Below are 13347 nucleotides of genomic sequence, written 5' to 3' on the forward strand. Positions count from 1 at the left end.
AAAAGTTACCTGGAGCTAGTCATGGAAAGAGTCATCCACTCACTATAACCACAAACCTATGGTCCTCTATAGCACAAAGAAAAGGATTCTTTGGGTCCTCAAACAAGATTTTCTCTCTCTTTTGTCCCTAAACCTTCTGATAATATTTCACTTCACAACTCAGAACTGAGAGTTGGTGGAATCAACGATACTGCTTCTTATTCATGCTGGTGCTATACAGAGCAATTTCCGTAGGTCTTCTGTCAGGCTGACTGCTTTCCAGAGATCATTTTGCTCTTTGTCATTAAGTTCTTCATACAACATCAACATATTTTGCTCTTTCATCAGAGACCAGCTGACAACCAGAAAAACCTCTGAAACTACCAATGATCTGATGTTTACATTTTTTTTTACTCAGAGGAACAATATTTAAGTACAGTCTTAAAAAATTCAAACACAAAAGTATAAAATAAAAACTTAGTCCCCTTCAATCTCTCCTCTCCTAACCTCTTTTACAAATTGTTAACAGTTTGGTGTATATCCTTTTAGATATTCTTATACATCTACATAAACAATTACTGTTTACTTATCTGCTTTCTATAAATTGGGATCATACATACAGTTCTATTTATTGCCTCTCAAGTTATCAAAATGTCTTGGAAATCTGTCTGTACTTGCAGAGCTATCCCAGTGGCTGGCAAACCGTGGCCTGGGGGCCGAAGTCAGCCCACATCTGTTTTGTAAATACAGACTTATTGGAACATAGTCACATTTATGTCTTGTCTATGGCTGCTTTTGTGCTGCAAGAGCTGGGTAGGGTAGTCACCACAGACACCTAATAGTCTGCAGAGCCTAATGTACTTACTATCAGTTCCTTCACAGAAAAAGCTTGCCGACCTTTGATCTATTCTATTTTTACTATTGGCCTAATATTCCACCTGATGAATAAATTATATTTTACTGTTGGACATTTAGTTCCTTTAAAATTTTCCACAATATGAATAATGCTGCAACGAGTAAGTACCAAGGATTATACCTTGAGAACTCTTCTTTCTTTATTTATTTTTTGGCTGCACTGGGTCTTTGCTGCGTGCGGGGCTTTCTCTAGTTGCGGCGAACGGGCTACTCTTCATTGTGGTGCGCGGGCTTCTCACTGTGGTGGCTTCTCTTGTTGCAGAGCATGGGCCCTAGGCACGCGGGCTTCAGTAGTTGTTGCTCACGGGCTCTAGAGCACAGGCTCAGTAGTTGTGGCACACGGGCTCAGCTGCTCTGCGGCATGTGGGATCTTCCCGGACCAGGGCTTGAACCCGTGTCCCCTGCATTGGCAGGCAGATTCTTAACCACTGCACCACCAGGGAAGTCCCGAGAACTCTTCTTATAAGCGACTGTGTAATAAGCAACTTGAGAAAGGTGCCTCTAATTACATATTCCAACCACTAAGAAGAAAGGATCATCATGTGATGTGATAGAGGTGCTAAATACGGCTACAATGGCAATCAGATTACAATATATAAATGCATCAAATTAATGCTCTGCATTCTTTAAGTTTACACAATGTTACATGTCAAATATATTCAGTGTTAAGAAAAAGAGCAAGAGAAAGGTGCCTGGCACATTCAGCTGCTCAATGAATATTTGTTGATGAACTGCTTTTGAAGGAACCACAGTGCCTTGCAGAGTTCAGGTAACTGAAGATAAGAAACTTAAATGCATACTTACTGGTAGTTAAATGTAAAAAATAAATCCAGTCTGAAGTCATCAAGATCTTCTAGAATATTCACCCAGCTCTCCCCCTACTGAAGCAGAGGACAGAGTGGAAGCCATTTTCTCTTATATATATATATATAAAAAATATAAATCAGAACAATCCACTGAGGACACAGAACACTGAAGTATGTGAAAATCTCCATGAAGATTCTTCAAGAACTACTTTCATTCTTGAAGTTTTAGTCAGTTATTTTTCAAACCCACCCCTTGGTTGTGTAGTACTCTGAGCAGTAGAGAGCATCCCCCTCAACTGGGGAGAGGATGTGTGGTCTCAGTGCACATAGTGGGAGCTGGGACTGAGACCCCTAAATAAAGCCAACAGCTTTAAACTAAAGACTGTAACAGCCATGCTGAAGGGCCTGGAGAAAGTCCACCTACTGGCCCTGCAGAAGCAGCAAGGAAACCTGCCCTCCCCAGGACCCTGAGTGAGAATTCTGTATCACATATGAATCCAGGGTCCAAATTTACACCATCCATATCTCCTGGAACCCTGAGTTAAGAAATCTTCTCTAGAGGTTTAATGGAATCCCAATCTAGGAATGATGAAACCCTGAGGGATCCAGCTGAAACAAATGCAGAACTGCTGCATCACAGGGTCACTGTGACAAAACAGGGAATCTAGAGGTTCCCACGGGAGGGAAAAATGACTTATAAAGCTGAAGCTGAACTTACAAAACAAAAAAACCCAGATACCATGTAAGGAAGCAAACGGCTATGAAGAAGCATTAGCAAATGCACAGGCAAGAGAAGATGTTGAGAGTTATTAAAAGTCCCTAATGGAAAGAACAGAATCTATACTGCTCGGGGATTTTCTTTTCTGCATGCTCAGTTATGCATTAGTTTTCTAAAAAATATATTTTATTGAAAATACATATTTAAAAATTACGTTTTATAGCAGAAAGCAGGTGTTCAGTGTGCTGTACTGATGAAGTTCCTTGAATATTAATTTCATGCTGCCAGTCAAGAAATATGACCTTCCCCTATTCTTCTCTGAGACCAGTTCTCCCAAAATGGAGATCAGGCACTTGGCAAGAGGGATGCACAAAATGATTCTTTGAAATAGAGGAGGAAATTTTTACAGCTCTCACTTATATTGACTTAAAAGAGAAATGGAGTTAATATATAGACTGATAAATGGGTGGCTCACTCAGCCTTAATGTTAGGCAGCTTCCTGTTATGTTTGATCCTAGAGGATTCTGGAAGGAAGAAGAGGCCCTCGGAAGGTAGGTCAGGGATGTGTAACAGCTTCCTCATTCGTTTACTTTCAGCATCTTGTGATGAATGGAAATTTACAGGTGCTCAATAAAGTAAACTTATAAATTATATTTAGTTTCAACTAAAATAAAATGAAAAAGAGACAAATTCCTGCAAAGAAACTGTGCATCTAGGACAATATTAAGAAGACTAATAACTAACCAGCAAACAAGAAAATGGCAAACCTGACTTCTCATTCCTAGAATGAGCTCCTTGTAATTATAGTATAGGACATGTACGTAATTTTTTACACACACATTACACACACACACATACCCCGTGTGAGTAGACTAAGTATGTTTTAATGATAGATAAACATACTAAAAAGTGCTTGGTGACTACTGCCCTAGACAACCAAGTTATTCTAGTATTGAGAAGCTGTCTGTGTCCAGTGGCTAAGAAACTAAACTGGTGACTGGTGTCCTAAGAATGAGTCCTATTAGAACCTGGGCTCCAGAGTAACATGCTGGGGGGATATTGAACAGTGACAGTCTCGAGGTCACATAAAATGTATTACTATGCTGGAGTCGTTATCATCGTCCCAGTAAGTCACACATGAAGGAGGACATAAATGTGTGTGATATCTGCACACGAGGATGAAAAAAGAGATGAGAGCCCCCCAGAAGTTTTCTTTAAAAAAAAAATAGGACAGTAAAACAAATATGGCTGTAGACAATACTGGGGTATAATATATCCATAAGAAGCATTTTACAAGCACGTGAGTGTTAATGCCAGTCGTTTAAAAAGTCACAACAGCTGCAGCGTGGATAAGATAGGCTGTGTGCCAGCTGTCACTCCACTCTTTCTCTAAATATCAAGGAAGCAAGTGAGTGGAAATTATTATTGCAGTAACTTAGACTCTGCTGAAATAAAGTTTTAAACATTTCAAATTTCAGTAAGTTAACTATTTTTAGTAACAGATCACTTGGGATACTTCACATAAGTGACTGAAATCAAGACAATGTCATGACATCATGGTCTGAGAAGTGCTTCTTGGAGTCTGAGTTAGTGACTATTTGGTCTGAATTGGTTACAGGTATGACAAGATCCGAATCACCTCAGCCTCTGGAAGAGCGGACCTTTACACTGGCCACTTCTGACCACAAGCAGCCTCCTTGATTTTCCTTGGTGTGCACTATGAATATTATTACTTTCTATCTGTGTGCAACCACAAAATTCTGAGATGTAGTGCCTCAGAGCAAGGATCTGCAAATTAACAGCCTGTGGGCCAAATCTGGCCTGTAACCTATTTTTGTATGGCCCATGAACTACAAAGGGTTTTTACATTTTTAAATGGTTGAAAAAATAGAAAAGACTAATATTCCATGACACATGAAAATAACATGAAATTCAAATTTCACTGCCCATAAATGAAGTTTTACTGGAACACAGCCATGCTCATTGGTTTATGTATTATCTATGGCTGCTTTTGCACTACAGCAGCGGAGTTCAGTAGTGTGGCAGAGACTGTATTGCCCATGAAGTCTAAGAAGTCTGCTATCTAGACAGAAAAAGTTAGCCATCCTCTGTCTCAGAGCATATCGTCAAAACCAGGAACCATGTTCAGTTAACAGACTTGGCTTTAAGGTGGTAGTAAGCAGGTCAGCAAGAGGTCAATACGGAACGTCTCTGCACGCGAAGGTACTCTCCCTCTCCCTTGGCAGTTTCCATGACTCGACGTTGGTCAATGGCTGAAGCATACACCAAAGTACTAGAGTAAAATATGAGCATATACGACCTGACAAGGGACTGCTGGGTAGCTTGAGGGTTTGAGGTTATGAGACTGTTTTCATGCTGACATGGACTTCTGGAATAAGGTAGTGGCTTAGGGACAAAAGGACAGGATATTTAAAATTGGGCTGTCTGAAAAAATTATAGGCTGTATGTTATATATCTAGAATTAATTTCTTCAATGCTATTTAAAGAGAGATAGAAAAAGGGCTACTTCTACACATAAACGAGGAACAGATTAGGGGTGGGAAGGACAGGAAACTAGAAATGAGTTTCTCTGAGCCAAGAGCGTTCCGTCACACAGGAAGAAGCACATCTCTTACTTGCACAAGTATAGGCGTCTTTGTTGGTGAAAGGCTTCGTGCACTGGCTACAGCTGATGGGACCCACAATAGGGATGGAACTGAAAGTGTGCCCGTTCAGAGTCTTCTTGTCCTTCTCCTTCTCTTTGGCATCTTTCTCCTTCTCCTTAATTTTATCTTTCTCCTTTTCCTTTTCCTGCCAAAGAAAACAATCGACAGTTAACTGAAGGCCTTCAGTTAACACTAGAAGGCCTTCCCTTCTGGAAGGGTACCCAGCTGGCATGTGGTCAACAGTGGCTGGTGAATGTTTTGGATGAAAATTCGGAACACTGTCCTGGACAAAATTTTTTTTTATTAACCTGTGGGCATTTGAGCTACGTTAGAAAAACCTTAAGAGGACTGGGAAGGCTAAACAGTTCTGTCAGTGGCTTATTCACTGGTTATTTACGCCAACAGACACATTCATTGCCCAATGACCAGCACCAGAGAGAAAGAGGCTTCTGGTGCTGGAGGAGGAGTCTGCAGTGGCCGTGAATCCTCCTCAGTGAGCCACAGCTCGGCCCATGGGGGAAGCTGGCAATGAGCTCAGGGCCAGCTGCAGGCAGGAAGCAGAAGAAAGGATGGTGACAGTTCTGGGACCAGTCTGAGGGAGAGGAAAGATGATTGGGCAGCATCAAAAATGACTCGAGGGTCCCCTCTGATTGCCTCCCAGCCATCACATATCCCCACGTGAGGGCACATCTCTGATGTTTCCTCCCTTACTCTAGCCAGAAATATTAACTATCCCCCCACATATACATTTTCTATTCTTACTAATTAGAATTTCAAGGTTCACAGATATTAACTTTGGCCCAATTTTCAAATTGGGGGAGGAGGGATTTAAACCCTAAAAATTTAAAGAAATACTAATGAGTGCTAGATCCTTAATAAAATACCCAAAGCAGCCAGGGACATTTCAGGTACACACTACTGTCAAGAGACGAGGGCTGTGGGGTCTAACTATATGCTCTCCACAAGAGGTCCTTCACAAACACGGTTAGGCACACGCTCGGCTGGTTAACCTATACCAAATGAATAATTCTCTTTCAAACTAACTGGACCATGAACTACAATTCACAGAGGTAGGTAGAATGCATTTATTAGTTGTCATCACCACTAGCCCTGGGGTACCCATTTTCCAGGGCATACAATACGACTATTGTAATCTAAAAAAATTCCTGGAAAATAGATACCCCAGAGTCAGTGATCCTGACAACTACCAAATGCCTTACATTTTAAATCAATGCCTTCTACATACATTATTTCATCTGATTCAATAATTCTGAGGTGAGTAGGGTGGGCATTATGCTTCCCATGTTCTAACTGAAAAGAGCAAGATAATAAATAGCAGCTAAAAGTTTGAACAGTTACTGTGTGCCAAGCACTGTAGTATACAATTGACATGAATTTTCTCATACATTGGGTACAACCCAATGAACTAAGTACCAGCTATGATCTCCATTTCACATTTGAGGAGACTGAGGCTTAGAGATGTCTCATACTGTACTGGAGGCCGCACACCAGTAACTGCCCAAGCTGGAATTAAGTTCCAGATCTGCCAACTCTAAAGCTCAGCTCTCATTCACTACGCTCTACTGCAAAGGGCTGGAGAGGTCTGTTGACTCACAGAAGGTCACACAGCAAATGATCTGCAGTTAAAATCAGAACCCAGGTCTTCTGACTTCCTATTCAGAACCCATCTGCTATACTGAAATGGTGAATATTTGCTAAGTCTATGATTCATGTAAACTCCTTTGTTAACAGAATGAATATCATAAAACTCTAAGAGCCAAATTGCTACACTTTAGAACCATAAAAAATAATGGAGAGGAAGGGAGAAAAACAAACTACTTCACTTTACAAAACAGGAAACTGCTCTGAGTGAAAATTCGTAACTGCTAAAGTATGCAAAACTAATGAAAATAATAAAAATTGAGTTTTTCTAATAATTTCTTTCTTCTAACTAAATTTTGCTAAAGGCTTCTTCATACATTAAATGTTAAACTGAAAAGCACCTGACATTTTGCTCAAGAAAGCTTAAAAAAAAGCATGCTGTAAGAGTTAAGAAAATCTTCTATGGGGACTTCCCTGGTGGCGCAGTGGTTAAGAATCCACCTGCCAATACAGAGGACGCGGGTTTGAGCCTTGGTCCGGGAAGATCCCACATGCCATGGAGCAACAAAGCCCATGCGCCACAACTACTGAGCCTGCGCTCTAGAGCCCATGAGCCACAACTACTGAGCCCACGTGCTGCAACTACTGAAGCCCACGCACCTAGAGCCCGTGCTCCGCAACAAGAGAAGCCACTGCAATGAGAAGCCCGCGCACCGCAATGAATAGTCCCCGTTTGCTGCAACTAGAGAAAGCCCGCGTGCAGCAACAAAGACCCAACGCAGCCAAAAAATAAATAAATTTAAAGAAAAAAAACCTCATTTCTACCTTAAAAAAAAAAAAAGAAAAACAGAAAATCTTCTATGGCAACTCTCTCAAGTCTTGCAATGCTCTTCGAATCTGAATAGATAATAAATTATTTCCTCATCCTTTGCAACAATCCAAACTAGCTCCTCCAGGGATAAAAACAACACAAAACAATAAACTCCACTGTCTCTTTCTGTATTTATTAGGTTAGTGCTTTAAAGAAGTCAGGCGCTTACCTCCCCATGTTTTAGTCCTATGAATCTCACTGTTATAAGGGGTGCTTCTTGAAACCGACCCCATTTTACCGACATGATTCGATCCCCATGCCAGGAAATGTGTTCTCACGGAAGGAGGGGCTCATGCCGGCGGGGCACAGCCCAGCAGCTTCGAGCTGCCATCAGAGCAACCATTAGAGAAACGGTAAGAGGAAGCCACGGACTGGTTGAGAAAGGGAAGGAGGGAGGGCTGAGGCTGTTTGTTTCCTTAAGACAAGCTTAACTATTTGCACGCTGCCAGTACAGCCAACCACCCTAGTTACAAAGAACACCGGACACGAACGAGAACAAATTCCCCCTAACAGTGTGTGTGGACAGTACTTAAGTTGCAAGATGGGAACTCTGGCAAGATTGAGGCCGATTTTTTAACACCAGAAGTTAAAGAACACATCTATTTAATTAGATGTGCTCATTTTATAAAAAGCAATACATTTACAAAGAAAACTTTTTTTAGTGAAGTCGTGCCTGTGGGTAAGGCGGTGATTGGTAGTTTCCTGAAGTCTGACTTTTCCTTAACACCTGCCAAAATGCTTTTTAAACCTGTGTGCTGGGGAAATAGAAACTAACAATATTTAAAGAGAAAACTGCAGGTAACAACTATACTAGGATACTATGAGGGAAAGTGATATTTTCGTTTTTCTAAACCTACCACTTGAGACAAGTAATTATAATTAAAAAAAAATCAGAGAACTTTCTGGAAAACTGTGGAGCATGCTGTGATTAAGCAACTGTCACACTGCAGGTCTTTAATCAAAGAAGGAACGAGAGAGATAATGGTATCTAATGCTGATTTAAGCCTTTGCAAACACAACTCTACCCTAGTCGGCACCTTTGAAAGGCGGAGGGGTTTAGTTCTTTTTTAGACACACCACAGGAACTGGGAGTTGAAGCTGAATGTCTTGTTACAAAGTCATGGAGTACATAAACAGCTGTGCAGGAGTCTGATCCTTACATCCGAAAATGCCTGCTTCAAGTCAGATTAAGAATTTGTCTCAAACATCCCTAACTGTCTCCCTGTTGTTTGCAAAGAGGAAAGCTTAGAAAAAAGAAAATCAGTGTGACAGGATGGTTTAAAGAGGGTCACCCCACTCCCTCTGTGAATGCGGACATTATGCATATTAGTGTTTAAATACTCTGCAGCAAGTAAACTTACTTAGCAGGAAACAGTACTACCTCTTAAAGATACTAAAAGACAAAAGCAGAAACTGCCAGTCTTCCTGTTATACTTCCTGTTTAGGTTCTCCCTCTTTCAAAAAAAGATTCAAATATTTACCTAATAACTCATGCCAGTTAATGAGAATTCTTAAAAGGACATATAAAGGATGAGTACTCAATTTCCCCCAAATTTCTCATATACTGGCTACAGGTATGAGAATATATGTATAATATATATAGTGTATACTATGTTATACATAGTATATTATATATACTATAGAGTGCTTATACTAATTAACATAAAAACCAGTGCTAACATTTATAGTAGCATCTTCAATTTTTTAAGCATTATGGAGAACTAACATTATTCAACAGTTAAGGAAAAGAGTAGAGCTAGCATCATCACACCAAGGAATTATTCACTTATTTTTGTGTTATCCTTTAGAGAATAAAATACTTCTGAATGGTAAAGCTCTCCTGTGGGTACAATGGCAAATAAAGAGAAGGTATTTAATTTTAACATAAAATATATTACTTCACCATTTCCCCTATTTCTTACTATCTTTGGTACATTGACAAAAGCTGAGCTGTCCTATGGGGGGATAAAACAACCTTATTTAAAGTGAGCTAGTAACAATGATCAAAGGTGACTCTTAAGCTTCTTAATATATTTGGCTACTGGGGCACCTAAACCCCTGATAATGTGAAAAGAATTGCAATCCAGGGTTACAGATTTGTAACTTTTTGTGAATTTCCATCACTAGAGATAGCACAAGCCCCCAGAGATCAAACCTTGAAGCCAAGAGCCTGAAAGAGGAAGCAGCCTCATTGCAAAAGAGTGCTGTCACTTTGACAAAGGAGAAGATGGGAGGTGACAGGTCAACTGATGCCATCTTGCCACTGACGACAGGCTGCACTTGTACACAAATTGCCTTCTTTTCTCCTGCCCCTTCTCTTCATCCCCCTACTAGCAAACTCCAGTCCTTTGAGGTTATGAAAAAAGTTAAAGGAAAAAGATACTGTGCAGTAACAGTTCACTCTTGTTGAAGAGTGAACATGAAATGAAGAGTTCTACTTGCTAGAAGTTAGATCACAAGATATGATCTAGTCTGTTACCTGAAGCATACTTCTCTGCGCTTCAGTCTGTAAAATAAGGAGGCTGGTGCGAGACTTTTTTAAAGGTCAGGTCCCAGTTTCTAAATTCAGTCTTACATCATTTCATTCTTGTCTGTTTGTATTACCTCGTCAATGCGATCAGTGGTGTATTCACTGCTCTGCCCTTAAGTCAGTGGTAGTAGGGGGTGGATGGAAAGGGGGATCTCCACTTTATACTGGTCTTCCAATTAAAAAGTTTGTTTGAAGAAAAGAGTCCACATTTTAAAAACAAGATAAAAAACAACAGAAACATCTGAAATCATCCAAACAGATCATAAAAATTTTCAAGGTAAAGACTATGTGGCTTTGGTTCTTCTGGGTGCTTGTTAGTACCTAGCAGAATGCTGATTACAGAAGCCACTCAATAATATTTGGCCAAATTATACTGAACTTTCAAGGAGATTTTCTTTTGTTGATGCCAACCAGTGTCCAAGCGAGCAGTGATAAGTAAGATAGATATGGTTCTATTTTAAGCCTTGCTGCCATATGTAGGATAATGATAAGCATTCTGCCCTCTTTAACCTTAATTTTTTTGAATTATAAAACAAGGCTGGGTTTCCCTGGTGGCGCAGTGGTTGAGAGTCCGCCTGCCGATGCAGGGGACGCGGGTTCGTGCCCCGGTCCGGGAAGATCCCACATGCCGCGGAGCGGCTGGGCCCATGAGCCATGGCCGCTGAGCCTGCACGTCCGGAGCCTGTGCTCCGCAGTGGGAGAGGCCACAACAGTGAGAGGCCCGCGTACCACAAAAAAAAAAAAAAAAAAAAAAAAAAAAAACCCAAAAAAAACCAAGGCTAAGCATAAAGTTAATGCTTAAATATGTGACTATTCTAGAAACGATTTGCAAGACTCTTTTTTCCCCTAGAAAATTATGAATTTATTATTCCAAAATTAAGTATCATTTCTACATTTTACACTATTTATTTGTAAAATAATAGTTCCCGATTTGCTAGACTCTTTGCATCTTTTCCAGTTTGCCCATTTTCTGTCCATTCTTCATTTGGGCAGGAGAAATGAAGAGAAAACACAATTCTGGTGGCAGGTTTTGTGGAAAAATTTATCTGAGTGATGACCAAATCTAGTATCTGCTAAAAGAAAGAGATCTTATTTACAAAACTCAGTAAAGTACATTGGCTCTATTTCTACCAGCCCACTTACCTAAGAAGCTTGTCTGCGTTTGCGCTGGTGGCGGGGGTGTGGGTGGCGTGGTGCGTGCACTTTTACAACGATACCCTTGGCGTCCAGTGCTTGTTTATTCCCATACTTCTAAGTACGTACGTACCTGTGTATATGTGTCTAACACACACACACATATATAGTGATTCCTGTGCAAGAATTCCGTAACTGATTTCCCTTTTTTTTTTTTCTTCTTACTTTGCTGGAGTTTGGGTGGGTGAATAGAGTGTAGGGGAGTGCGAGGCAGAAAGTTTTTCCCCACTAATTTGAAATGGAATCTTTTGGTTTAGCACCAGGAATTGGTATAAGAAAGTTAATGCCTTTTATTACCCCTTTCTTTCTAAAAATACATGAAAAAAATATTAGAAGAATAGTTATCTCTACGTGGAATTATTACAGGTAATTTTTATTTCCTTATTTTTCCCAGATAAGGTACCTTACTCCTAGAAAAGGGAGATAATATCTACCATACACGGTTGCAGAAAGGATTAAATGAGATTCTATATGGAAAGTTCTTAGCCTATAGTAAAAACTCAATTGGTGGTATCACCTCTTATTGTTATTTTCCTTGCTGTTAGTCTTCTTCAAATATTAGGCTATTTGAGCCAGCATCTCTGAACTTATTTCCACCTGTCCCCATCATTTAATTAGTTTCCTGGTGTGTGCAGGTTGTGCCTGGAGCCTACTGAGGGCCTGCTGAGGTGGCCACACAGAAGCGCCCACGAGAGTACTTACCCTGCTCTTCTTACTGCTGGACATTTTATTCTTGATGTAGCTGAACGTACGACTGACTTTTGTTCCACTCTTCCCTTCAAAGTCTTTCTTGGAGGGGCTTTGTGGCAGGAAATTAAAGTTCTCTTCTGTTATACTAAAGAGAAAAAAGAGTTTTTAAAAAGATTACAGAAGTTGAGTTTTAAAAATTACAATGCTCTACATATAATTCTTTGTAACCATCGTCATGTATTAATTTTAGCTACAAGTCACAGCCAACTTATATATTCACATGAAAATGGGAAAAGGAATAAGAGGTGGACAGAGGCTGCTGAATGGTTTTATATAATAATATCTATCTGAGAACAGAGCACGCCAGAATGCCCATGTTCTAATGTCAAAGCTTGGCTAAGTTTTCTTACATCACTTATTAGTGTTTTACTAATGGGCTTTTGTGATCTGATGATAGAGTCTAAAGATCAATTATTCATTAATTATTTTATCTGAAATTTTAAAATCTAAGCACCCATTTATAAACTTCTTTGCATTAAATACGTGTTTGAAAAGAAACCCGTATATGTGATGCAAACCAAGGAATTTTTATGACTGAATGGATATCCAAGTTCCCTAACAGCAGAGATCACACCTCTTTTTCGGTCCTCTGGCACACTGGACAATCAATACATGAATTCAGCTATGCACAATTTTAGGCAGGCAAAACGGCAGGCAAAACTGACACCTAGTGTAGAAAGATCCATTCTAGAGTTTCACAGAGATCCAGATGCACTGACCTACTTGTTTAGGACACCTGTATTCTAAGTTCATCCATGATGGGCATGTCTGGACCCTAGGAAATTCACAAAGGTTGATTTCCTCAAAGAATGCTGGGCCCTTGTACACATAATAATTTGTATACATATACAATTATGTACAGTTGTATACATAATCTATTATATAGAAATATTCAAACTACTTTTCCTAGGTGTTCTCGAACAGTTATATTAGAAGTTTTCCATAGAAAGTAGTGTTTGCCTCAAGGGCCTCTGTGAGAGGGCAGACAGGCAGAACCACAAGGGTCCTAGTCAGTAGCTAAAGTCTATTTATATATAAAATATTGTTTACAATATAAGGCAGTCTGTTACTAAGATAAAGGGGAAATGGTGTGAAAATCACCACTCTAGAAAGAACGAAGAATAGGTAAACTATGACAGAAGTGCAAAGAAGAGCACTCATATTGAGAGAGTTCTGGATCACTGAGTCACAGCTGACGCCTTTGTGAAAAGGAAGGCGACTTAAAAAACACTGTGGGGTAACAGTCAGAACCCCATTTATGCTTAAATTAGAATATTTAATCTCAAAAGCTTGAAAAGAGGAATACAAAAATAAAC

The 13347-nt window shown here is 39.9% G+C and overlaps 1 protein-coding gene across 11 annotated transcripts in view; it reads right to left on the minus strand.

Moving 5' to 3' along the window:
• AKAP13 (A-kinase anchoring protein 13) overlaps positions 1–13347 on the minus strand; it is a 343183-nt gene that overhangs the window by 45372 nt on the left and 284464 nt on the right. For all 11 annotated transcript variants that reach the window (XM_033414830.2, XM_049707006.1, XM_049707005.1 and 8 more), the window contains 2 exons: positions 11984–12116; positions 5055–5229 (listed from right to left, as the gene is read on the minus strand). In XM_033414830.2, the coding sequence (XP_033270721.1) occupies positions 5055–5229; positions 11984–12116 (308 nt within the window). The remainder of the gene's footprint in view (positions 1–5054; positions 5230–11983; positions 12117–13347) is intronic.

This window comes from Orcinus orca, chromosome 2, assembly GCF_937001465.1.
Source record: "Orcinus orca chromosome 2, mOrcOrc1.1, whole genome shotgun sequence".
NCBI classification, from domain to species: domain Eukaryota; kingdom Metazoa; phylum Chordata; class Mammalia; order Artiodactyla; family Delphinidae; genus Orcinus; species Orcinus orca.